The sequence below is a fragment of the Amyelois transitella genome, chromosome 26, assembly GCF_032362555.1.
Source record: "Amyelois transitella isolate CPQ chromosome 26, ilAmyTran1.1, whole genome shotgun sequence".
NCBI lineage: Eukaryota > Metazoa > Arthropoda > Insecta > Lepidoptera > Pyralidae > Amyelois > Amyelois transitella.
In genome coordinates this window covers 2,539,171-2,567,064 of record NC_083529.1, presented here as the reverse complement: position 1 = coordinate 2,567,064, position 27,894 = coordinate 2,539,171, and the positions used below count along the sequence as shown (strand labels likewise).

Here is a 27,894-nt window from a genome sequence, read left to right as displayed (position 1 = left end):
TGATGACGATATTTAATACGCTTCTCTTACTAGTTTACAGGCATAAAGATACATTTTAACTTGCCAGATCAATATCTATTTCTCCATTTTTATTTTACCTCTTTTGTTTAGGGTACACTTAACCTATACATGATAATTGTAGGAATTAATAACCTTTATAACTACACTATCACGTCGGGATCACCAGTTGTAGGAAGTATAGTTATTAAAGGTTATTAATTCCTACAGAAGAAAGAAGGAGAAAAGAGGAGAAAATATTCAGTTTAAAATAATTATATTATGAACATAAAAATTGAGAAGCTTTTACAATAAAAAATATTTTTTTGACATATCTCACTAACAAAACCATGGCAACCGTTGCTACGGCGTCTAGCAAGAAGGTTGCCTACAATAATGAATTAAAAAAAATTGTCCACAGAACAAACACTTACCCAAAGCTGCCCGAGAAATTCCGCGTTCGTTCCCCCGAGGCGCCCCCGGAGGAAGAAGTGATATATTTCTGACGGCCCTCGTCCGCCACCGACCACTCGCGATCCTGAGGGTGTCGCCTCTCATAGGCACTGTCTACTGTTATAGTCAGATATGTAATCCAATAATACTCTTGCAATCAGATGAAGAAAATTACTCGCCAGCAAAAATACGTCGTATTGGGTTTAAATCACTGTTTTTATGTGAGCAGTTATATGAACCTGTAATTCATAGTTGAGAAATGATAATAATGACCTTAAAAAAATCGATGGAGAAAAGTCGCGAGCGTAAATGTAATAATACGAACAAATAATTGGTATTGCCAATTCTCCCCAAGGTTTTAATAAAGTAATGGCGGTAGCCTATGTTGCCACCACTGTCTTCTGGCACAGCCGGATACGTGATCCTATAATTTAATAGTTGAAAATTTATAAATATGTCTTTACTTTAAAAAGAAAATCAGGTAAGAAAATTATATGTAAATATAATATTGGTGTTGCCATCTTTGTCTACTGTGAAAATCTGAAAATGTGAACTTAAAAACCAGCTGATTGATTCTATAAATTGACAATATTTAATTGTTGCACCTTCAGTAAAAACTTCCAAAGTTTACTCAATGGACGAATTCAGTAAATAGGTATACCTACAACTGTTGGCGAAAACTATTTTCAATCAAAGTTAATAACTTATACATTTTAGTTTTACAATTTTAGAGCAATAAGATAATAAATATTTTTCTAAATTATTTGTGGGGGTGACAAAATATTCTTACTTTATTGGGACCATTCAAAGATAATTATTATTTAACGTATAGTACAAATCTATACATTTCAATTATCATGACATTCCAATTGAACGAAAATGATCTCTTTACTTGTGTATTTAAAGTGTAATTTATTTTAAACAGTATTGTTAATGCAATGAGACAGCTACTTATTTTTAATTTTATTATGAATAATAATATTTTTAATGATCAAAAGCTAATACGACAAATGAATTTTAGAAAATAATTAATAACATTCGTTATTTAAATTTTAAAGAACAACAATAATAACCAAACTTATGGAAAAAAAAACGGACATCTCTGATGGTGTATTAGCTATATTTTATAAAAGATGTATTAAATTAAACAAAAATGCAAATACACAAATTTTCCTACACTAGTTGAAAAATTACCATTCGTAAATCGATCTATTTTAACTAATCAAGTTGTTAAAATTGTTAATTGTAAAAACTGATAATAGTGGACGAAGTCTAAAGGACTAATTAAATACTTAGCGGTTTAGAAATTGTTACATTAGTTGTTTCCTAAAAGATCGTAATGTTCATACTAAGGTTGTTTGCACTGTGGTAATTCTTACTGCATTTTTTTAATCAGTGAAAGGATCTAATGTTCAGTTCAGTAATATATTTGTAATGCAAAGTAGAAAATTAAAAACAAAAGTTTTGACAACTTATTCACACGATTTTGGTATAAATAAAAGTTAATTCTTCCTTTGAGATATTTTTAGTAAGTTTACTAGGATTTTATATATATACGTGTTGTGCCAAAATACTGAATGAATCGCCTATTTCACACTTTAATAAAAGTAAACAAATATATTCTAATGCGGGCAACACAAAAATATCCTGTTTATCATGGATTTTTAAAATGAAAGCGCAACCAGTTTGCATCCTAGATTTTATAACATCTAAATATAGATATACTTTATATACAGCTGTTTCCTAAATCCTACACCAAATAACGACGCTATTTTCCTATAACTCAAAATATAAAAAGCTTCCATATTTTTATCTTATTGTTAAAATTAAAAATGTTAAAGTAAATGTCGCTGTGTAACGAACTTGCTGGCAAAATAAAAATCACAACTTGACAACTCACCTTTTTTTGGTGAGGGACACAAATATGAATTTAATAATTATAGTTTGTAATATGTAGAGTGGTTTAAAGAATAATGGAAAAAGTTGTTGAATTGCGTAAAGTTAAATTTATAATACTGTATTATAATACAGTACTGTAGTATAATAGTGTATCCATGAATCACATGTCTACGTTTTACAAAGTATAATTAGTGTGACAATGTTTGAACTGTACTGACTGCCAAATATGGTTTCAAATCGAAATATTTTACTGTTGCTCAAAAATTGTTTCAATAAGAAAAGACGGTGACATAATTAACAAATACGTGTATTTTCTGATTGGTGAATAATTTTTCGATATGAAGTCGTATTTAAGACTTATTGTTCTTAAAGCGCGTGCACTTATAAAAAATGTAGGTACATTAGATCACATAAAAATGTATACCACTCAAGAATCAAGGTGGGTATACCTTTATATGTAGTCCACTATATGCGCGCTGTAAAATTGACTTGTAGAAAAACTGTTATCGGTGTAAATATGTTGAAATGTTTATTAAATGTAATAGGAATGTTATATCCGCGATTATCAAGTTATATACATTGTCTAACGTTTATATCATAAGAATGGCAATTGTATTTTTAAATTTCCATTTCATGATACGCTTTGGAACACGTTTTTGCTTCTTTAAGCAATTGTTAACACTGCTTTTAAAACTATGTTTCTTTTTAATACAAGGTACTCACAAAAACGTAAAAGATCAATTTCTGTGGTCTGGGTCGAAGTAAAATAAATAAATGCTAGTAAAAAAGCAATTGTCATTCTAACGGCCGAAATCTCGCGTGGAAATCGAAAAAAAAAATTTTTACATTTACTCAGAAAAAAAAAGAAAATAATGTCTGACCGTGTTTTCGGCTGTTACGCATATATTATAGGCTTGTGTGCAGGCATTATGTGCAATATGAACGCTTAGAAGGGATATAGACGTGACTGTATGTATGTATGAATCTGAAATTAATTTTACATTTTTATTTTGGTACAGTGAGGAGCAAAAATCATATTTTTGTGGCTACAAACTCGTAAGGGCCTTAATAGCCTTGATGGTTACAAGACTATTAAGGGCGAAAAGAGTATTCAAACATTATTGCTCTATGCTCCCTAGTGAATTAATATTTATTTACAATAATGGCAGCTTTAATTTTTTGGATGATCGTCTTTTTTTGACATTTCGCTTTATACTCAAGAGTCAGATCTCTATGGTTTCTATATTTTATTTGAAAAGTGATCACAACATTATATTTGTATGAAATACTTGCACACAACAGTTGTTTAGCTCTTAAAATACTGTTGTTAAAGACCTTATAAGACTATGTAACTATTTTTCGTGCATTTACTGTAATACTTTTTACTATTTAGTGTCTAGAGAAAGTGATATTTTAAACTATTTTCTTGTTTAGGATATCTTTTCATACTATACTGTATATATTAACGTTGATGTTTGAATATATTGTAAGATATACTATGAGGATATGTCAAATGAATTAATCAGATTTTAAGTAAACAAATATATGAATATATGTGTTGCAATAAAATTATTGGGAATAAACTAATCTATGGAATCATGGCAATCATAGACGGTAAATGTTTTGGGAGATTCGTGTTTAGCAAAGTAATAATTGAAATTATATGGTACAATATAAACTGTTCTGTCAAGTACATAGATTATGTCAGAAGAACTCTTCCTTTTAATAAGTTAGGGCCGGCTCAGACGGCGACCCTTAAACACAATTTTGTTATAAGTACTCTATTTTGTCACATATTAAGCATAAGTGAGGCTTACTTAGGCTTAAAATAAATTATTGTACCATGTATTTTCCACATTTGAACCGGTCTTGAAAACATCATGACAATAAAATATAAATGTTATAGTTTCTCTCAATATGATTGTGACACCATATGAACTCCTTGCAACTGGGTCCATATTGGGTCCCATAAATTGTAATGGCGTTAATTAAAGTATGCATAATATTTGTTGGCATAATCATCGTTTTGCGTTTTCAAATGCAAATCTTTTTGAGATAAATCATGCCATTTAATGTTATGCAAGATTCAATAAATTATGTCATTAGAAATTATGCAATTCAATACAAATCCCGTGCAAATAGAAGTTCTTAAAGTTATTCATCTTTCTAAAGATATATTTTTACATTTTTTATTTGTAATTCAGATTCCAATTTTATGCAATCGATGGCCAGAATTGTTGCATTTAAAATTGTTCCTTGTATAATATGTATACTTCTTGTTCAATCGATATTTGATAGGTCTAAGCGTCGCATTTAGCCGTATTTATGAAATATTGAAATTCGAACATCACAACTAATTGGTCTCTTTCCAACTGACCATAGAGTAAATACGGCCTGAAGTTTATAGATGAGGGAGCCACTGAGGTGCGTGATAGGTCTCTGGTTACACTGCAGTGAAATTTTGATACGTTAATAAGAAATACAATTAAGAAGTTATATATTGCTTTTAAGTTCTGACGCTCTTTTTGTTATTTGGATATAATCTTAGTGTTACTGCTAAGAACAACCTAGTATAATTCAAATGATGATTAAAATATTACCCTTTGAACTTTATCGAACAGATATAAGGTTCAATTTCTCTTAAATAACCATTGCAGTGTAGCCAGACTCTCTTGTAGAGATGTGATATATGCTTGTGATAACGTAAATGTGGCTACAAGACTATGAACACTAGGAAAATTTTCTATAGACAATTGGTGAATGGTTCATATTTCAGGCAAAATATTGGGTTCTTTTTTTATAAACTAACAGCCCTGTAAGGCGTAGCTTTATGTCATATTCTACATAATGTGCTTTTAAACACACAAACATGATTAAGAAACCGGTGGTGTTTCCATTAATAATGTTTAATCTTAATAATTTTCCGTAAATACCTTTGTAAATATCCAGTTATTACATTAACATCTACTTTATTATGTGGTCAACAGTCCCAACTGAGTAAAGTTTATTCATTTGGACTGTTGAGGCGTAAACAAATTGGCATCTCAATAGCAGCCCTAAGATTGTGAACCATTAACGGATCGTATAGTTTTACAATAAGTTAAAATTGAACCACCGCACCCATTCTTAAAGTGCTTTTACGCAATGAGGCTTCGTTGCTTTACATTTTTATAACTCGACGTCCGTGCCTTGCTGAGCAAAATTATTTTTATTGGAATCCCTGTAATCATTTTTAATCGCGAGTTTTTTTCCACTTAATATTTTTACCTTTCAACGTAAGATAACGGTGCCTAAACACAAAGCAAGATAAACCTATAGGTACACTTAGGGCAGATAGAAATATATGCCTCTTTCATAATAAACCAAAATAGGTCGGGTATATCTCTCTCTCTAGCTCTTGTATGTAAGTTATATAACTTTCTCGCTTTGCCATATAGGTTTATTTCGCTTAAAAAGATATGGCACCTTTTAATTTATTGTTTAGTCACACGTCAGTACTTAAAAATGTAGCATAAAAATAAGTTTCGTGGCAATATGTAAACATTATGTAAGTTAAGCTTTAATCTATTTTAATTTGTCGTTTAGTATTTAAATTGGCGAATTCCCTCCATTTATTTTATTGATTTATGTAAACGACAATACAATGATGTATTGCTCAATATCGCTCATGTTATCCTTTTAAATGTAGTTCCATTGATATTATAGGTTAGGGTAAACGTATTATCAATTGCGTTTAATCTAAGTTCTATTTGGACTGCAAGATAATTGATCGACTAATATTCGTTGTGATCGAAAATACGTTTGCCCCTCTCAGACCTACCATGTAGTGTGTTTGAATGTTACGTTCGCGAGAATCCATTCGAATGGTTCATATTTTGTTTGTTTGATCTATGACATCGCAGGCAATGTCTGCTGTATTTAGAATAGATAAATGAAATAAACATTTACTTAGTATCATTTTTGTCTTTCATTTATTAAGCGCCTTATATTTTTCTTGAGGTTTGAGGATCATTGAAATAAGGATCTTGTGTTTGCTTTACATACAGTTTCTATAATAATTCTGTGGTAGGTATTAGTAGGAGGAACAGTAGAAAATAAAAATCAAAGGCTGTAAGTAGTGATAGCAATTTTTATTGGAAGAGTGGAATAAAAATAAACAAATTGTGGATATAATTTCTGTGTTTTATATTATCAATAGCTAAACAATTCTGTTTTTTAGGCATTTAAAAAAACCCTTGTGGCTTTAAAGGAAATCTTTTGTATCTTTGGCACAAGTTGCCAGTGGCTGAATTCAGGTACACAACCGGCCAACCAAAGTTGGCATTTATGTTAATTGGCTGTAAAATGAAGGCATTTGCGTTCGCTAAATCGTCTAAACAGGACCAACAAGGGTTTTTATACCGTTTCGTAGGCCCCCCAGTGGGTACGGTGGTACTCAGATAGAATAACCAGGTCATGTGGATATCTCTTATATTTAAAAACCCTAGAAAAACAATAGGTAGGTATTTGATAACTATGTTATCTGCTGTGTAAGTTCAAAAAAGGCGCTGCTATTATTAAGGCGGGACAAAGTAAGGTCCATTCCTTGTAAATTAATAACAACAACATTTCCAAAAAAAATAACTGAAATTAACAATAGAACATTTCTTAAATTTCTAGCTAATTTGTGTTTAAGCTATAGAGTATACATAGGTTTTATGTAATTTTGTTAATATTTTTAACAAGCAGTCTTTATGTTACAAATAACACCTACTCCTAACAACTTCTTGCCTAACAATTAAATTTTAGCATTCATTAATAAACTGAAATGGAAGTATTTTCTCTTGATAAAGGCCAATAAATAGAGTGAGCATAAAATTATATTATTTTATAGGTGAATAGTTAATAACAACCATCTTTTAAGGTCTGAAACAAAGCTTTTATTGTTTTATTAAAGAAATTTCTATCTACCCACACAAAAGGCACTTTTCCATAAATTCAATAAGCAAAATTATAATAATTGCAATCTGGACACACAATTATGATTCATTATAAATTATAAAAAATGTTTATCATTATTTTTACAAAAGCTCAAATGCAATTCTTATGAATAATATTTAAAAGAAATTGAACAACCTTAAAAACTACAAACTGTATGAAAAATCTTCCATCAACAATATTTTTGGAGTTTATTACTCTAAATGAATATTGGTTTGTACAATGACTAGTAATTTGAATTCTTAAAAGTACCCGAAACCGCCGAGCTTGTATGAAGAGAGTTATGAATGTGGACGAAGCAAAAGAAGTATGCAGAGATCGTGGCAAGTGGAAAGAGGTAGTCTCTGCCTACCCCTCCGGGAAAGAGGCGTGATTTTATGTATGTATGTATGTATGTAAAAAAATAGCATAACTGTGGCCTATCACAAAAATTGTGGCAAAATCTTCGTTATAATTTTTAAAAATGCTACACTCCTTCCTACTTTTACAGGCTAGGTTTTAAGCCAACAGTTTAAAAGGCAATTTGGAATAATCTGTGATAATCAAAATGAAAGGGAACCTAAATTGAGCAAAGAAATTGTCACTAATACTTTTTCTATGAGTTTATCTACAATCATCAATAGAACATCTATTCATCATCATCATATATATAGTATTGTAAAAAATGTGTTGATGCATAGTTTTATTACTATGAGTGACCCCTAGTGATGATAGCCAACTAGGTACTAAAACAGTGTTACAGCATGTCCCTAACATCGTGCTCATTGGTATGTTTCTCCCATATTTGCCCTGAAGTGTACAACCTGTAAACTTTATTACTCATCAAGTTCTGGCCAAACTTTAACATTGCTCCCTCAAATTTGTGTTGGAACACTTGCATCTGAGTCTCATTGTATCCAACGCCATAAGGGTGGTATGTTTTAGGATCCCTACATTCTGTATACTTATGTGCTCCTAGTATCTCCAAAGGTATAAACATACTGGTAGAATTCAAACTAAATATGTCTTCAAATGAAGTCATTGTATCCAAATTTCTTATATAAATGGACTTGTTTTCTTGAGGTAATTTGTAATAATGTGTTTTTTTCATGATATCCGGATAGCCAATCTCTGCATTGTCATCATCTTCTTGATTCAAACAGAACAGAAGAGGTTTTAACTCAACAGTTCTCATCTTTCTAGTTGGGTCAAAATCATCAAGCAATGCTTTGATATTTGTGTGAACTCTAGGTACAAGAAACTCATCCCAGGATAAAACCACAACATGACTTGCTTTGCTAGCTTCCTCTTTATCAAATCTAAAGTGTCTAAATAAGCAATCCAGCTCAATAGCACTTCGAACAATTTCATAAGACTTTGCAAACACAAATGGATAGTTCAGTGGGTAGAACTGTATATTCCATTGAGTGATATCTGCTGGCAACAGATTCAGTCTTCTTATAATATCCTCTGAAATCATGCTATCATAAATTGTAAACCTATTGACTCCCATCATATGGTGAAACACCAAGAATTCTATGAAAGAGTCTCTGGAGACCAATGGCACCTGATTTGGTATGACACAAACTGTTGGCTCAACATTATTGACAAATCTTATGCTACTCCTTTCCCTTGGCTTACGTTTTGTATTCACTTGGATTAATCTATTTATGGGTGCATGTATAGGATTTATGTTATAATCATTCATGTAGAAACTCACTCCTTTAGGCTTACCTATATCTTTGTTCAATGAACAATGGAATACATACAGTCTGAAGTCATTAATTGGCTCAGCAATAATTTTATAAGTGAATCTACCAGCTTTTGGTTTTGAATTGTTTTCCATCCACAAATTACAGCGGTAATTAGGCCGCACGTGCGCCTTTCCTATTACGATAGTGTCAACGTTATGTACATGAGTTTTTGTAAGCTTCTCATACTTTTGATAAGATCTTAGAAATGAGGAATAAGAATAAAAATTCTCATCAATTTCTTGGAATAACGGCGGTGTCTCGCGTACTTCCATAGACGTGTTTCGTAGAATTTCTGATAACAAGGTAGCATTGAAGCCTGGGCCACAAAATTCAATTTCGGAGAGACCCGGCTTACCGAAAAAATTCAACACTTCAAGTACATACCGCAATCTATAATACTCGTGCCTGTATATCAGAAGCGTTACGATGCTTATAAAGCATACGATAACTAATATCAGCTGATAGTATTTCCTCATACTGCCTGAAGATTTGCGATGGGTCTTCATTTATTAAACGAAATCAAAAAATTTTCGTGCCGCATTCATATCTTAATTTATATTCAGAGGAAGGTATGTAATGTATACGATTTGTTTATTTACAGCACAGATAGAAATAAACTAGACACATGCACGAATACCAAATATCCTATAAAATTATTTAACGAAAATAAATACCCAAAAACCCTAGGCGAGACAGCGTAGCGAGATTTATTTTGGAATTGAAAATATTGAAATTGTCAACCAACATTGTCAATTTGTTTTGTCAGTCATCAATCAAAGTCAATGTCTGCTGTCAACTTACGATACTTGAAGGCTGTCAACGTCAGTACAATGACATGAAGCATGAAGCTTAGCCAAATAAATATTTTTTTTTATATTTGAAAATTCCTAAATAATTTGTAATTTTTTTCTACAAGTAGCTATTTTTCTAAATATATGGAACCTTCATATGGATTTATTAAAATATCCTACTCCAACTCTAAACTAAAGATAGCGAATAAACAATATCATAGACAAATCACAATTCACGATTCATGCTCTGCAATGTCAAAATCAAAATTCCACTAGAAAGGGAAGAAAAGCGAAACATTCGAACGAGGAGCAAAGTAAGCAAGTCATCGGCAATTTGAAGGCTTTTAATTTTGTGTGTTTTACGTTGTGTTTTCCAAATATTCCAAATATGTCTAATAATGAAGATACGCTAAAGCAATTTTGTGATGTTACCGGCGCAGACGAAACACGGAGTAGGTTCTTTTTAGAATCTTCAAATTGGCAACTTGAAGTGAGTGATATTCCTTGTCATTATCCATTTTCAGCGATTTTATATACAAAATTGGTTCGCTTTATTGAATTTTAAACCATTTTTTAGGATTTTAGGTACTTAGTTATTTTTGAGTTATCAATATTCGCAGTTATGTACATTAGCGCAATTAGTAAGTAGAAAGCTTCAAGTTTATAGACTATTCAATTTCCTAAAGTAGGATGTATACCCAAACACAAGACAAAAAAATCTGATTCTGATCATTCTTTGCAATATTATAACCTGACTGCCTTGTCTCTTTTCATTAAATATTAACTTAATTATTGCAGGTTGCACTATCCTCTTTCTATGAACACGGAGGCAACATTGAAGAAGCACCAGTTGCAAACACTGCCACTCCAGCCAGCTTACCGACGTTAGTGGATAGTGACATGGAGTCCCCACCAGGGTCACCTGAGAGACCACATAAGAAAGACAAGAAAAAGTCCAGTTCTAAGTTTGCTACATTAGATTCTTTGCAACAGGAGAGCTCGAGTGATGAAGAGGAAGGCAAGTATAATTTTTATTTCTTTAAAAACATGACTTGAAATATATTTTTTAACACACCATGTCACAAGTCTTCACACAAGCTTTGTAAAGTCAACTTATGATAATTTAAAAGGTAACACCTTCATTCAAATACATGAGTACAAAGTAACTTTTTTTTAAACAATGCATTGAAGGCAAATATGGAATGGATTAGTTGAGAAGTAACTAATATTGTATTGCTCCAAAAAAAAAATGGGCACAAATATCAAAACTATAAATAAATGACAATAGTTAAGTTTTTGTGAATTTGCTGATAGAAATTAATCAGTGAATATTATCTCCACATTCATTAACAATGCGACGTTGGTTATTAAGACATTACAATATGTAAGCAAATCAAAATTGTAATACATTTTGTCAGAATGTTCCATCGCTAATAGACTAAGGGAAATCGAAGAAAACTTTCACAGACAAGTTTCATCAAGGAAAGTTTTCACAGCCAATCAGTGTGTTAATAATTTAAAAGAATTGGATGACACAACTGGAGTTTATCTAGGGAGCACCAGGGAATTAGGGCATCTAGATAGAGATGTACATGACATGGTCGAAGAAAGAAATAAATTGATTGAAAATATAGAAGCATTGACTAAAGAGAATGATGAATTAAAGAAAGAGATAGCAAGATTGAAAAGTGAGAGGACATTGAGAATTGATGATAATAATGCTGATCAAGGTCAGTAAGATGACATAAGTACATAATACATAGAAATCATATATTCAAGAATTGAGAGACTACATCCTTGTTATCTTTTGCTTCATCCATATTCATCATTCTCATGCATGCCTTGAAAGCTTAAGGGCCAAATGTACTATGGCTTTTCAATTTTATTTATTTAAGATGTTATTATTTTATTCAAAAAACCCTTTTTCTGCTATGAAATGGTAGGGAAGAAGCCCCTTTTTTATTTCTGTAACCATAACAGCAGTTTCCGTATTTCAAATCAAACCAATTTTATCAAAGAAAAGTTGTACTTAAGGCAGGAGGTTACAAAACATATATATGTATATAAATAAATGATATATATGAAAAGATAAAAAAATTCATAGGTAATTTATTTAGACTAAGGGAAAAGAGACATTCATCTAGTGCAGGTTTTGAAATAAAAAAAAGTATCTATTCCGTTTACAACGTTATAATAAAAGGGGAAATAGTGACAGTTTTTCGCGCCATGAAAACGGCGACGCGCGTTCCATGCTGGGGGGATTATACTCCAGAGAGTAAAGATGCATCCAAAATTTAATGTCAGGGACGAAAATATATTTTTTGTTTAGAATTGTTTTTCTTGTTTCAGGCCAGGCATTTTATGCTGGAGGCTCGGAACGCTCCGGACAACAGATCATAGGCCCCGGGAAGGCCAGGAAAGATATTGTGACGGAGATGTTCAAAAGTGTAAGAGAGTGAGTAATATTCTATATGTATAATAATTGTAGTCATAATTATTTGTTGTGAAGTGATGTCACAATTTGTCTACTGTCCCCGTAGCACGCGGGACGCCATTTTTTTTTACGCGCGAAAACCTTTTTTTTTTCACGCGTAATGGGGCAGCGCACTACCGCAGCGGCATTGAGGCCGACATAAGTATTAAAAAAAAATGTTTTCAGAATTTATTCATTAATAAGTGTTAATTAACATTTATTAATGAATAAATTCTTTTATTAATTAACATACATATGGTCACGTCTATATCCCTTGCGGGGTAGACAGAGCCAAGTCTTGAAAAGACTGAATGGCCACGTTCAGCTATTTGGCTTAATGATAGAATTGAGATTCAAACAGTGACAGGTTGCTAGCCCATCGCCCAAAAAAAAAAAGAATCCCAAGTTTGTAAGCCTATCCTTTAGTCGCCTTTTACGACATCCGTGGGAAAGAGATGGAGTGTCCTATTCTTTTTTGTATTGGTGCCGGGAACCACACGGCGTGTTAATTGATTTATATTAATTATATTTATATTTCAGACGCGGCGCTGTTGTGTTTGAAGACGAACCAACGTCTACCAGTAGAGGCCGCGGTGAACTGTTTTCTGGAGTCGGATATAGACTGGGTATGAATGTTTACACTTCTTCCTTCTGACGTTAGTCGTTACTACATCCTCATCCCTCCGGGAGAGCCCGGGGTGCGCCTTTGAATAGAATAGAATAAAATAGAATGTTAAGTTGCTTTTGACCAAGATCCTGGAGTGTGCGAGTCAGGTTTGTACATGAAGCAAACTATTTTATGACCTCCACAGACTTTGCAAGGGAAACTTGACCATATTAGATCATGGTTACACATCTATTGGCTTGAATGTGCAAGTTTCCTTATCCGTGTGCCGATTGGTTCCCGGCACCAATACAAAAAAAAAAAAGGACCATTCCATCTCTCTCCCATGGATTTCGTAAATATTGACGAAGATATAAACTTGGGATTTCTCTTTTGGGCTATGGGATAGCAACCAGTCACTGTTTGAATCTCAATTCTGTCATTAAGCCGAACAGCTGAACGTGGCCATTTAGTCTTTTCAAGACTCTGTCTACCCCGCAAGGGATATAGATGTGACCATATGTATGTATGTATTAATTAACACTTATTAATGAATAAATTCTGAAAACATTCATTTAAAATATTTATGTCGGCGTCCGTGCCGCTGCGGTAGTGCGCTGTCCCATTACGCGTCTACTCCGCAAGGAATAGGTATGGACGTGATTATATGTATGTATGTTCCTTCACCGTAAGAGCATTGGTTAGCACTGAAACTGATGTAAGTACCTACATAACTCAGAAAAGAGTCATTGGTAGAATAGAATAGATTTATTTCCAAAATAGGATAAAAGGTATCACTTATTGACGTCACATCACTCAAATCTGATTATAACTACTACTACTACCAAAGCGCATGTGTAGAAGAAGCGGCGGAACAAATTACACTGCAGCATTTTCACCAGTCGATTTACAAATATTCTATGTAGATTTACAAATATACATAGATCTCTTAAATCTAAATCGTGGACGAATGCACATTTTCTACATTAAAAAACATGAATGAATGAACAGGTTTATGGCATAGGTAGGTATATTTGTACTAATTAATATTTGTACTAATTAAGGGTAGTAGGTTATTGTTTGATGTCACATTACTATGTGTGCAGGTCAGACGGCGGACGATCACGAACCAGTGACTCCTGCTAACGCAGCGCAAGATCAGGTGCGTACAATACAATACAATACAATACAATACTGCGCAGTACATTTACTGTACTGTATAATACAATACTAATTATCTTTATAATGTCTTAATTATATATATGTAACATAAATAAAAAAAATATGTTGTGCAATGACGAAACTACTTGGACAAAGTTGCAGGCATAAGCTAGTCCATCTATGTATTTAACTAGCTTTTGCGGGGTGCTTCGCTCATAGCCTATGTTACTCCCGAATGTCTATTCTATATCCTATCCAAATTTCATTCGAATCGATCCAGCGGTTAAACTGTTAAAGCGGAACAGACGAACATACAGACTTAAAATTGTAGCAATGCACTAAAACAATAATTATATCATTGTCGTTCTAGCCTACGTCGCGTTCCGTCCGCCTCCGCCTATACCGCGAGGGGTTCACTGTGGACGACGGCCCGCTGCGGCTATACACCGACCCTGATAATAGCGAGTTCCTGTTTTGTATCAGGAGGGGGTGAGTTTGTTTAAAATTAAAATACAATATGTTTATTTGGAAGTATTGAATTGTTAAAATGTGACTGCCCGGTGTGGTTCCCGGCACTTTTTAGAATATGTAGAACCAATCTAACATGGATGGATAAAAAATGTTTATTCAGAATTGTATTAAATTGTTCAACTGTTAACTGTTGTGTGGTTCCCGGAACTTTTTAGAATAGAACCACTCTTAACATAGATGCCGTAAAAGGCGACTAAGGAAAGGCTTATAAATTTAGGATTCCTCTTTTAGGTGATGGGCTAGCAACCTGTCGCTATTTGAATCTCAATTCTATCATTAAGTCAAGCTTAATCAATTTTTACCGACGATTTTTTTATTTATGAAGTTTAAAACTAATATCAAGTTACTATAACGTCAATGTTATGTTATTGTTTTTTTATTCATAACTATAGGAGATACTTCATATCGCTTAATAATTGTCAAAACGTATGGTTTAACAACATTGGTTGACGTCAAATAAATTACTTAAAACTAAGTTTACTGTCGCTTCCAAGGCGTCAGTGCAGAAGAAGCGGTAACAAACTGCATTGCAGCATTTTCTTCAACAACGTCAACTTGACAATATCAATTAAACTTATAATAGAATGTGGACGAGAGAATACACACACAATATATGATGATGTTTGTAGCGAAATCCCGGCGGAGCTGGCGCGCGGCGCGGGCGGCGGCTCGGTGCGCGTGAGCCTGGAGGACCGCCGCCTCGAGCCCAGCCCGCGGGCCGCCGCGCGCGCCGCCTTCTCCGGCGCCGGCCACATGCTGGGCAGGTGGGGCGCACACGCACACACACACACACACACCCGCACCCACACCCACACCCACACCACCACCCGCAACCACTATGCGCAATATGCGTCAGATGTGTAATACACAGTGAGCCGGCTATACTATTAGTGCTTCATTTGGCCCTATAGTAATACTCCATCCGTCTCTTTCCCTACGTCTATACACTATACATTCACTATTTGAATTTCAACTCTATTATTGACTCAGATAGCTGAGCGTGACCTATCGGTTTTTTCGAGACTGTTGGTTCTGTCTACCCCGTAATGAATGTAGGCCAGATTGTATATATAAATGTACTATACATATAATTAGCTTTTGCGCGGGACTTTGCTCCCCTGGGAATTTCTATAAAAAACGAAGTTTATGTTACTTCCGAAGTTCTATTCTATATCTGTGCTATCTCTGTTAATTTGATGAAAATCGTTTCAATAGTTTTCAGTTTTTTCGTTACATGCATACAGAAAATATAAATATTTTCACTATTATAAGTGCGAATGAAATAGTTACTGACCGATGTTTTTATTTATAAAATATTGGCAAAATATCGATACAGGGAACGTTATAAGACCAACCTAGTCTCGGCCGTTTATACGAGCAACACGCGAAAACTATTGCTGCTATCCATATAAATCCATTTGAACATCCATATAAAACTTTTCCCCTATTAATTTTATTAATGTATGTGTCAGTCCTACGCCGGCCACAGTGGGCGCGACGGCCCCCGTGGCGGCGGCCGCCAGCGACCGCTCCGCCAACCAGCGCGCCGCCCAAGACGCCGTGCGATTGGACGATAACGCTCCTCAAACCACCATACAGGTATGTTTATAACTGACTAGCGACCCGCCCCGGCTTCGCACGGGTGCAAAATTATGAATGTTATTATACATAAAAACCTTCCTCTTGAATCACTCTACCTGTTACAAAAAACCGCATCAAAATCCGTTGCGTAATTTTAAAGATTTAAGCATACAGACAAACAGACTAAAATAGCGACTTTGTTTTATACTATGTAGTGATTCCACCTTATTCGATAGCTTATACCACTTCTGATATCTCGATTTGCTACCCTATCTTACTTCTTTTAACTGTCGCTGGCCAGCGACAGTGCAGCCAATCAGCGCGTCGCTCGGTTTAAGTTTAGAAGAAGAAAAATAATTTGGATACTTCTACTGATATTGCTTCTCTGAAATTAATGTATGAAATTAAGTTTTAACTTTATTGCCGTCGCGTAAGATTCAATTTCGGGGACGCTTCAGCGGCCCCAAAGTATCGCTACGAAATTGTAATCTATTTTGTTTACTTATATATTTAACCGATTAAATAAAAAGACTGGGGACGCCCGCTCAGACTTGGTGCAAAGTATATAGCTGTCCAGCGTGGTAATGTAGCAAGTATTCCGGGCACTTTTGCACCGAAAACTCTAAAATGGTGGGTTGTAATTAATACCTTTATTTTTTTTGGACGACGTTATTATTGTATCTTTATACAACGTTTAAAACTTTAAATAACCTGAATAAATATTATACATACATACATATGATCACGTCTATATCCCTAGCGGGGTAGACAGAGCCACCAGTCTTGAAAAGACTGATTGGCCACTCTCAGCTGTTTGGCTTAGTGATAGAATTGAGATTCAAATAGTGACAGGTTGCTAGCCCATCGCCTAAAAGAGGAATCTCAAATTTATAAGTCTATCCCTTAGTCGCCTTTTACGACCTCCATGGGAAAGAGATGGAGTGGTTCTATTCTTTTTTGTAATGGTGCCGGGAACCACACGGCACATAAATATTATACTTGCAATAATTGTTATACTTCACTTTCCAGTTTCGCCTGGCGGACGGCAGCCGCCTCACCGGCCGGTTCAACCACACGCACACCGTGGCCGACCTCCGGCAATACGTGGCCACCGCCGAGCCCAGTTACCAACTGCAGAACTTCTCCCTCCTCACTAGCTTCCCCAGTGCGGAGCTGACAGATGGCAATCAAACTCTCAAGCAGGCCAATTTGCTTAATTCTACCCTTTTACAGCGGCTCAAGTAGCAGTTGTGTCGAATGTATTTTGTTGAGCGAGTATATTTCAATCGATTAATATTGTGAATTGGGAACGAAAATATGAAACACAGGAGAATGTGCGAGTGTCGTTTTTTTTTTATTCTCCTGTGTTTCATATTTTCGTTCCCAATTCACAATATTCCTGCTCTCACGCAAATTTCATCTCTGTCGCTCCGTTCCTAGAAAGCGGGTAGAATGGTTCCGGTAATATTACAATGAATAGGAATTTACTCTATACGTAAATTTTACAATTGCATAAAATCTTAAAAAGTCGATTGGAATATATTCGCTGTATAGTTATAAAGACCTTTTTGTACATTGTAATAACTTAAAAGGGCAATAAATTAACCTCAAGGTAGATGATCCTGTTTCATTTCAATCTTAGTCACAAATGCCTGCTACAGTAGGTAACGGGTTCGAATTCCGGCTAGGACATGTTGAGAAACGAACTTTTTCTAAATGGCGGATCTTGGATCTCTGGATGTATATTTAAATAAGTATCACAAGTTACGAACTTATTTATTTTTCGTTTTTTATTTTTCGGACCTATAGTCTCTTTTTAAATATTTTGGCCTGGGGTTTGCGTGCCAAGAGAATGGTTATCAGAGCTAATCGTGGGTGGAACTTGTGGTTTTTATAAAAATCTATGAGATTTTTAAAAAGTCCCTCTTCTAATTTCGAATCTCAAATCCTGAAGTAACTGTGATGTACAATCAAGGAATAAACAATTGTTTTGCAATAATTCATGTTGAAAAATTTTAGTGGACATCCCCAAATCGACACCCCAGGAGTGTCAAAATTCGGATGAAACTTCAACAGATATACCAGCAGACTTTAGTATTTAATAAAGTGTTAGGCAGGCAATCGGCAAATAAAAAGAAACTAATTATTTTTATAAAATATGTATTAAACTGATTCGAAAACAATTTCACATAAGTAAAACTAACATAATATGTACACTTTTACCAGTAAAGTACACAATTATTCTAGCAACGTATTCTAAGGTACTGTCGATTTCTAAATAAATCACAATTTATAAAATAAAATCAACAAAATATAAAAATAACCGCCTTTCACTGGGATTTAAAGTCCAGTCCGCAGGCACATTGCTGGCGACGCGAGACAAATCAGACGCCATCTTGTCGACATTTCCACTTTTGAATTTGGAACGGCTTCAAAATGGCCGCTAACTGCAACACTCCGCTTTCGGGAAGTTACAAGCGCACGGATCCGTCGCGATGCATTCGGCTGGGCAGATGCAGTCACAAGCTGTGTAAATACGTAAAGTGAGTTAGTTTGGAATCAATTTATTTTGTAGTTTTTATTTTTTTTACTGAATTTAAATATTTCTAGTCGTCTCCATGGATATGACTTCTCAAAGATCAACAAGAACAACATTAGCTAATGGTAACAAAGATAAATCGCGCAAGCAAAGTTTTACGGATACGGAGCATAAAACGTCCTCCAACGCTAGCAGGCCGCAATGTTGGCGGTCGAGCCCGAAACATACAGCCTGTTTGACACCTTACGGCAGATAGCTTGCCAACTTCTTATATTTATTCATACATCTTTAAGGACAAATTAATTGACTAACGTTTGCAATCCCCATAAGAGCAGGGGTCCATGTACTCCGTGCAGTCTTCACCGGGCGGCAGGAACGAAGAGCGGTAGACCGTGGTGCCTTCCAGCTGGGTCAGATTATAGCAAACAAGTTAAACAGACATTTATAAGCGTGCCAAGAGCGTAATTTTGAGATACAAATCAATACATACCTACATAAAAACAATGTATCTAGTATATCTCTTGTGGGGTAGACATAGCCAATAGTGTTGCAAAGACTGATAAAAGGCCACGTTCAGCTGTTACAAATTAATTTATATATCTAAATAATATAAAAAACCAATATTTGTAAAAGTCAAAAATTAACGGAACAATTTTTGACGAAATTTGGCACAGATTAAATAGACCTTCACAAGTAACCGTCATCGTGGAAAATTTCGTAAAAATGTAAAACATCACGTGTTTTATCAGACATCTCGTGTCAAATATCTAGTCTTCCATCGGACAACATGTGCTAGGCACCTATTGTCTCATCAGACATCAATTGTCTCGTCTGACATCTTGTACGTGTCAATTCAGTCAAAGTTTATAAAAAAATGTTATTTTCAAAGTAAACGTACCCTCTGGCAGGGCTTCTGGTACTGCCCCTTGCAGGCCCACGGCGGCCGCTGCGGCGCCGGCGCGCACACCGGCTGGTACGACATCTTCTGCGTCGTCGCACACTCCATTTTTGCTGTGGGTTTAGATCAGAAGAGGTTAATCAATGAATTATAGATATATCCTCAGCTTCCACGCTGGTCTGGACGCAAAGAAAAAACGCCCAAATTGTAGAAACTTATAAACCTTCTATATACAGTGACATTTTCTGCAAGGACGTGTCAATTCACAAGCAGTCAGGGCTAATAAATGTATTTTTTATATTATGCCACCATGTTAACTGTATGAAATACGTAGTCGTGTACATTAGTTTAAATACCTACTAATCAATGGTCTTACGGTGAGGGAAATCATCGGTTACAAATCTGCACATTCAGGCAACTGTATGTGTAACCATGATCGATCCAATACGGGTTAGGTTCCCCTGCAAAGGTTGCGGAGGTCAGATGGGAGTCGCTTCGTATAAAAACCTGACTCACTCAATCCAGGACCATGATCATGGACTCCTCTCCAGAGTGGAGAGGATGCAACCGGGACTTATCAAATTTAATATTGAAGGTAAAGGGTAAATGTAGTCTTTATTGAAATAAAGACTACATTTCTTAGTCTTTATTGAAATAGAGACTACATTTTATGACTGTACTTACCAGCAGGTTTCTCGTAACATCTGCTGGGTGCGAAGGACGCTGGTGGCGGCTGCCGTCCAGGGTTTATGTACGACATTCTGTTCACGGTGCGATCTGAAACACATTACGATAAAATGTATTGCAAAACTATCATTTCTATTCACTTAGTCTGGGTCTTTGATATCCTCAAAGGCCAAAGGTTTGATCATCTTTAGCGTTAAAAATGATTTTTTCAGACTCACTTCTACCAGGGCACGAAGCCTAACCCTGAAGACATTTGTCTCTCAACAGTCACAAAATAAGATCACTATTGTGGACATCTTTTTCGTATTTTGTCTGCATCAACAAATATTAGCAAAAATTCCGTATCACGGACATAAAATTGAAGCTTGCTAAGAAAGCGCGCATTCCTTTCCCGGTTACACCATGAAACTTCGCGCATCTAGCAAAAACCGGCCAAAACTGTTATCAGATTGTTCAGCAGCCTAAAGGCATCTGACATTGCTTAAAGACTGCTATCTAGTGACAACAGCTGCAAAACAAGCAAACAGGTGAATATACATTCACATATAGTGAATAAGCTATTGTATACGATAGAGCTGAAGAAAGTGCCGTGTGATTCCCAGCACCAATCCAAAAAGGATAAGACCACTCCATCTCTTTATCACGGATGTCGTAAAAGGCGACTAAGTGATAGGCTTTCAAACTTTGTATTCTTTTTAGGCGATGGGCTAGCAACCTGTCACTATTTGAATCTCAATTCCATCATTAAGCCAAACAGCTGAACGTGGCCACTCAGTCTTTTAAAGACTGTTAGCTCTGTTTACTCCGCAAGGGATATACACGTGACCATATGTATGTAGAGCTGAAGAAGACATCTTAAATCTTACTCTCAAACGGCTGTTCAAGGCAATGGAACTTGGCTGGCGGTTTGAAGCTCTCCCGAAGGGCGCAGGGTTTGGGCACGTAGTCGTGACGCTGTGTCGTGAGGTTCTGCATGGGACCCTGGCCCCACATGTCGTGGTGGCACGGCCGGATCGGCTGCGTCACGCAGACCGGGTTCGGCAGGAAGGACAGCTGGGGGGAAGTGACGGTTATAAGCACGAGGAATGTTGGCTATGAGAAGATGAAAGGATAGCTGGGAGGAAGTGACGGTAGTAGGAGCATGAGGAATGTTGGCTTTGAGAAGATGAAAGGATAGCTGGGAGAACGTGACGGTGGTAGGAGCATGAGGAATGTTGGCTATGAGAAGATGAAAGGATAGCTGGGAGGAAGTGACGGTTATAAGCACGAGGAATGTTGGCTATGAGAAGATTAAAGGATAGCTGGGAGGAAGTGACGGTAGTGGAGCATGAGGAATGTTGGCTTTGAGATGATGAATTTAAAGTCATGTTCATTTAAAACAAACTCTTCGTCGTCCCATATACTGCTTGAACATTCAAAGCCATTCTTCCTGCAATTACTATTTCTTACAACAAAATTTAGAAATAGTGTATTATTTCGAGAAATGAGTGTTCGTTTTGATCATGAGTTATTAAGGTATTGAAGTCTTCCGGTGTCGGAAATTCAACACCAGCTACTTCTACTAGATCTTCCTACACCAACCATCACTTGTTATATGAATCAAAATCACTACGACCTCTTATTTCTATCATAACATATAATCAAGTCTACATCCCCTGCGGGGTAGATAGAGCCAACAGTCATCAAAAGACAAATGATTGAATTGATTCCCTAATTTCTATAAAAAAAATTCAATTGTGAGGTATCAAATAACGCACATCCAGTCTAGACGTATTACTCTTTGTAAAGATCTATCAAGAACAAAATGACAAATACCTTGTGCACAGTATCGCCCTCCATCTGAGCGGTGGACGGCACCAGGTTGGGCATAGGCTTCACCGGCTGCGGTATCGGCGCTTTGGCGGGGAGGTAGCTGGGGGGACAGGAATTAGGGGAGTTTTAGTAGACAGAAGGTCATATGAGGTGGAGATATAATGAGGATAAAGGGAATTAGAGTGGAGGATAAAGATTGCACATAGTAACTTAAACCAACGAGCTTGCAAATGAAAAGAGCTATGAATGTGGATGAAGCGAAAGAAGTAGGTATGCAGAGATCATGGTATATGGACAGATAAGTAGTTTCTGCCTACCTCTCGGGAAAGCGGCGTGATTTGATGTATTATCAAGATAGATGGGACATTCACAGGCAGATAGAAACAATGTATATACTAAGTAGATAGAAAGTTTGTGTGATATTGCTATCAAAAGATAGCTTGATCAAATCGGGGACGTTCTTCTAAACGTCAACAACAGGCCAAGAGACCCTTCAAATGTCTTAAGTCCGAATAAAGTAGCATGATGTGACGTATATACGCATTGGACTAACCAACATAACATCATCTACATACCTGCCCTTGTAGACGGTCTGGGTCTCGAACCTCTTGGAGGCGGTGACGGGGTTGGTGCAGCTGTCCGGAATGATGGCGCGCCGCCGGCAGTCGCTGCCCGCGTCTAGAAAGCTGCCGTCAGACTGATTTTATAAATACATATATTGTGTTTGTTACATTGTTATTAAGTAGGTAAGTAAAAAAAAAAATTAATGATGAAACCAACTCCCGCCTACAATGGAAAAAAGTATGCTCATCGATTGAAGATCCTGGGGTCCGTACTGTACTGAAATTAAATAATTTGCTACCAATGCTTCTTTAAGCTACTACTGAGCTGGTCGGACAACCCTGTCAATTTTTGTCGTACATAGAATTTTGTCATCCACTCCTCAACCAACAATCAACAATCCATGACCTCAAGTGAACTCAAGCTACCCAAGTATACCTAATAGATTTTTATTATGAAAATAAAAAATTGTGAAAATTTCATTTTGTCAGAGTTACCTCATTGTGTAAGTAGTGTTGCCATCCAGTTTCTGGCACGGCTTCTGGTACTGTCCCTTGCAAGCCCACGGTAGAGGTTCCTTAGGAAGAATCTGGAATAATATAAGGACTCCTCACATAAATCGCATTATTTCCCAAGGCAATACATCTATAGTTTCGCTTTAGATCTCTTTCATGCAAGAGACTAAAAATGTCTATTCCTCATCGTATGCTTTTGACAGAGCAATTGTAGCCACTGTTTTTCTCCACTTGTCTCCAAACGATGTTAGAAGGATATTTTTACTGACCTAAAACGTCCAAACACTTTACTAAATTATCATCCTCCTCACCTCTTTGCAGAAGAATTCGAGATCCACCTGTGACCACGATCCTAGATTTGTTTTTCACACAAAGCAACTCCCGTCTGACCCTGTCGACATAATGTAGCTAGCATAAAATGTCAAATGAATGATCAAATTAAGGACGTCCTGGTAAAGGCTCAGGTCAAAAGTACCCGAAACCGCCGAGCTTGTATGAAGAGAGTTATGAATGTGGATGAAGCGAAGGAAGTATGCAGAGATCGTGGCAAGTGGAAAGAGGTAGTCTCTGCCTACCCCTCCGGGAAAGAGGCGTGATTTTATGTATGTATGTATGTATAAAATGTAAACCTGGTTGGGCAAATAGCTCATCTTGTGCGTGGTCGAGCCGTCCATCTTGGCGGCCGGCTTTTCGTAACACCGCTCTGGGGCGTAGGATTTCGTCGGCTCTATCTTCTCAGGCGGCAAATATGATAGCTTGTTGACGGTGCGATCTGGGGATGTTCATGTTTTTTTTTTAATTGTAGGATTTTTTGAAATGAACTAATAAGGTTCATTTACAGCTGGTTTAAGTCGAATTGAGATTGTGAGAAATTAAAAGTTTTAGTAGGTATGTCAGAAGAAGAAAGATCAGAGTTGGAATGTTCGAAAACTTCCGGGTACCAGATTCCGTGTTACAAAAGGACATAGGTATTATTATAAGGGTCGTTATCATTAAATATGAATGAAAAAATATATAAACATAACAGCAAATGTAAACTGCGCACCAAGAAGTCCACCTACTTCCGCGGCAATTGCTTTTGGTTCAAGTGCAAATAAAACCAGGGCAAATCCAATCTTACTTTCGAAAGGCTGTTCCACGCAGTGAAACTTCGCTGGGGGCTTAAAGCTCTCCCGCAGTACGCATGGTTTGGGCACGTAGTCGTGACGCTGTGTCGTGAGGTTCTGCATGGGACCCTGGCCCCACATGTCGTGGTTGCAGGGGCGAATCGGCTGCGTCACGCAGACAGGGTTTGGCAGGAATGACAACTGGGGAAAAAGAATAACTTTTGTGATGGAATAATCATGTAACTTAGGAGTGTTTTGTAGCAACAAATAAATTATTTATCTATCTATCTGTCTATGATGGACTCTAATGCAACCGGCTAAAGTCTGGATCAGACCAGGACACAATGAACCAGATTTATTATTTTAGAGGTAGAAAAACGGTCTGCTTTCACCGTGTTTTCCTGCAAACAAAAGTGCGAGACGTGAGAAAAAAAACAAACTGGCCTTATAACGTGTAGCGGGTGATTCGGCCTTACCGTCAACAACGGGAAGATCTTCCGCCAGGCTGGTGTGATGCCTGGGGTACCGCGACTCCGACGTTGTTGTGTCGGAGGTTGTATATATGCGCTCCAATCCGTGAAATTTTTGCTTGCGCGATTTTTCGCTGTTCTTTGAGTGATACTTCGCGCGATATATTGTCGTGACTAGTGGCGTAGAGATGTCGCCACAAACATATGTATGTACGAAAAATAACGTCTCACTCGTCACACACCTTCTGCACAGTACAAGACTCCATAGGCTCACAGCTCGGCACCAGATTGGGGGCGGGCTTCCTCGCCTCCCCCCTGAGGTTCTTGCAGCCGTCCACCGGCAGGTACGACAGGTTGTACGTGGTGGTGCCCTCCACCGGCGCCGTCGGCTTCATGTAGCAGCGTCGGGGCGCGTACGAGTCCGGGATCTTGGGTTGTTTGTAGCACTGAACAAAATTTATTACATGTATGTTCGTGTATCATATTGTGCATCATAGCCGTGTGGTTCCCGGCACCAATACAACAAAGAATAGGACCACTCCATCTCTTTCCCATGGAATGTCGTAAAAGGCGACTAAGGGATAGAGTTAAAAACTTGGGTTTCTTCTTACAAGAGCAAGTTTGCAAGCAAGTTTTAAAGCCAGGAATAACACGGCACCAATCGAAAAAAAATGAATAGGACCACTCCATCTCTTTCCATACAAAACAATACAATAACTTTTTATTGCACCACAATAACAAATTCATAATCAAATATTTAAAATTAATTCTTATTTTAGGCCATGGACTGCAGCCAAACAGCTGAACGTGGCTAATGTTATTTTCGATATTGTTGGTTTTGTCTTCCCCGCAAAACGTGATTATATGTATGTATGTAAGAGCAAGTTTTTAGAGATACCTATGTTAATTTGATGGCTGCTTAGCTGAGTAGCCTATGCCTTGAAATCATTTAAGTTGCCTTTGAGTATACTACTTTAATCTGAGATATACTTAAATTTAAGAGCCCTTTAACTGAGTATAAGATTTGAGTAACGTTTCAGTATTCGGCCGTCAGTTACCCCGTCAATAGAAGTCATTATTTCCCTATAGGTATATATACTATAACGTCTTACTGGCTTAACGATAGGTGGTTTTCCGCAGCAGCAGCTCCTGCAGGGGCATGGGTTCTCCTGCTTCCCGTCAATAGGCTGCCCGTCCCGCAGGCCAGATTTTATCCCGGCGGACGCCGCGCACGGCGCAGCCGCGGGGCATGGTATACACCTAAATCATTTCATCGTGTAAGTAAAAATTACTACTAGGTACTTGTCTTTTAAATGGTCAACGTACGTGGTTCCTATTTTTTTTTGTCTTTTAACTATAGTGTGATTAATACAAAATATTTTTATATTGACGTTGATGTTAACACTGTGGACAAACCTCTGTGGTTTTTATCAGTGTTCTTATATATGTACTAGATATATTTAATTTTTGTATATATTAATATATATATATATATAACATCTACAAACTTACAAACTTGGGATTCTTTTTTTAGGCGATGAGCTAGCAACCTGTCACTATTTGAATCTCAATTCTATAATTAAGCTAAATAGCTGAACGTGGTGGAACTGTTGGCTCTGTCTACCCCCACAAGGGATATAGACGTGACCATATGTATGTATGTATACACCACATTCTATTCTAAGTTTAATTAATATTGTGAAGTTGACGTTTTTGAAGAAAATGCTGCAGTGCAGTTTGTTACCGCTTCTACTGCTCTGACGCCTTGGAAGCGGCAGTAAACTTAGTTTTAAGTAATTTATTTGACGTCAACCAATGTTGTTAAACCATACGTTTTGACAATTATTAAGCGATACCAAGTATGCTACAATAATGAATAAAAATTTTGTTTTTTTTTTTTATTTTGAATTTTTCAAACCCACCTGAGGGGTAGGTAAGTGCGAGTTTTACTCGATGAAACGCGTCGAGCAAGTAAACGGGAATTTGTATGTGATTTGATCAGCGCCACCGTTTAACGGTTTTGTGGTAACGGAATGGCACTAAATAACTGGATGTTATTGTAAGAAGCCATGGGTACATTGTTGGGTGTAAAACCGGAAGGTTGGTAGAGCCGTGATAAGTAGTATCCAGGCGATTATCACCGATGTAAACCTACTCACTGCATGTGTATATCTTGGTTTAGTACTTATATAAATAAACTAGCTGTCCCGGCAAACGTTGTTTTGCCATAAAAATATTTTTTTAAGTAATTTCTAGTTAATCCTTCCTCCTTATCACTAGGGGGTGTGATAGATGTTGGCCGATTCTCAGGCCTACTCATCAATATGCTTACGAAATTTCATGAGAATCGGTCAAGCCGCTTCGGAGTAGTACGGGAACGAACATTGTGACACGAGAATTTTATATATAAGATTGAAAGTGGTAGTTCGGTCTCTAAAGAGCCTGGAGGTAGATAATGTCGTAAATACAAAAAAAATAAGTCACTTACTCAGGCATAATTTAACGGACACACCTAAATGTATTCAAATAACACTGTAAAAAAATTGAAACTAAAAACTAATATGAAAATTGACTGAAAATAATTTATAAAAACATCATTAAAATAATAATTGTTACTAGAAAGTGACAGGTCTGTATATCGTTTGTTTTTTTTCACGACGGATAGTTCGATTTTTAAAATAAATATAAAATAGGTAAAAATATTTAGGTTGGTTTTTATTACACATCCTTCAGACTGGCCACAGAGTACAGAACACCCAACCTGGTCACTTGTTTGGTGACCCCGGGTTATTAAATAAACCCACACGGTCTATGGTAAACAGGCAACTGGCCTATGCAACTGGCACATAAATGCTTTTTGTTCCACAGCACAACCGTGATCAAAATATTTATTCTCTTCATATGCCAAAAATTTTAGTCAGCTGAAAGTAGCTTTGTGTAAAAATCTGACTTGCCGACTTATTAAATTTTAGGCGCTTATGGTTGTAGGTATGTACCGTGCCGTGTGGTTCCCGGTACTTAACGCCTCTTTCTCTTGGATGTTGAAAAAAGGCGACTAAGGTAATGGGCTCATTCGTGAGGTCAGACAGGAATCGTTTTATAAACT

At 36.5% G+C, this 27,894-nt stretch overlaps 4 protein-coding genes across 6 annotated transcripts in view; 2 read left to right on the top strand and 2 right to left on the bottom strand.

Moving 5' to 3' along the window:
- Positions 1 to 6,306, top strand: part of LOC106138498 (rho guanine nucleotide exchange factor 2) — a 52,234-nt gene extending 45,928 nt beyond the window's left edge. For both annotated transcript variants that reach the window (XM_060951906.1, XM_060951905.1), the window contains one exon: positions 419 to 6,306. In XM_060951906.1, the coding sequence (XP_060807889.1) occupies positions 419 to 503 (85 nt within the window). In that variant the 3' untranslated portion in view covers positions 504 to 6,306. The remainder of the gene's footprint in view (positions 1 to 418) is intronic.
- Positions 6,307 to 6,464: 158 nt separating this feature from the next.
- On the bottom strand, positions 6,465 to 9,799 carry LOC106138521 (uncharacterized). Its single transcript, XM_013339690.2, has one exon. The coding sequence runs from the start codon at positions 9,563 to 9,565 to the stop codon at positions 8,063 to 8,065; it is 1,503 nt and encodes a 500-aa protein (XP_013195144.2). The 5' UTR covers positions 9,566 to 9,799; the 3' UTR covers positions 6,465 to 8,062.
- Positions 9,800 to 10,097: 298 nt separating this feature from the next.
- Positions 10,098 to 17,534, top strand: LOC106138482 (NSFL1 cofactor p47). 2 transcript variants are annotated; one of them, XM_060951760.1, is made up of 9 exons: positions 10,098 to 10,340; positions 10,649 to 10,868; positions 12,200 to 12,305; positions 12,864 to 12,949; positions 14,034 to 14,089; positions 14,459 to 14,577; positions 15,249 to 15,383; positions 16,092 to 16,218; positions 17,230 to 17,534. In XM_060951760.1, the coding sequence occupies exons 1-9, from the start codon at positions 10,239 to 10,241 to the stop codon at positions 17,443 to 17,445; spliced, it is 1,167 nt and encodes a 388-aa protein (XP_060807743.1). In that variant the 5' UTR covers positions 10,098 to 10,238; the 3' UTR covers positions 17,446 to 17,534. The 2 variants fall into 2 exon arrangements, with proteins under 2 accessions (XP_060807743.1, XP_060807744.1); XM_060951761.1 differs by lacking the exon at positions 10,098 to 10,340 and adding an exon at positions 10,363 to 10,491.
- A 912-nt stretch (positions 17,535 to 18,446) lies between these two features.
- Positions 18,447 to 27,381, bottom strand: LOC106138488 (stabilizer of axonemal microtubules 2). The gene is made up of 13 exons (XM_060951869.1): positions 27,277 to 27,381; positions 25,901 to 26,048; positions 25,031 to 25,234; positions 24,333 to 24,519; positions 23,842 to 23,984; positions 23,195 to 23,286; positions 22,712 to 22,822; positions 22,140 to 22,236; positions 21,191 to 21,377; positions 20,322 to 20,414; positions 19,638 to 19,750; positions 19,052 to 19,145; positions 18,447 to 18,726 (listed from the first exon to the last, which is right to left on the bottom strand). The coding sequence occupies exons 1-13, from the start codon at positions 27,282 to 27,284 to the stop codon at positions 18,644 to 18,646; spliced, it is 1,560 nt and encodes a 519-aa protein (XP_060807852.1). The 5' UTR covers positions 27,285 to 27,381; the 3' UTR covers positions 18,447 to 18,643.
- Between the last annotated feature and the right edge of the window lie 513 nt (positions 27,382 to 27,894).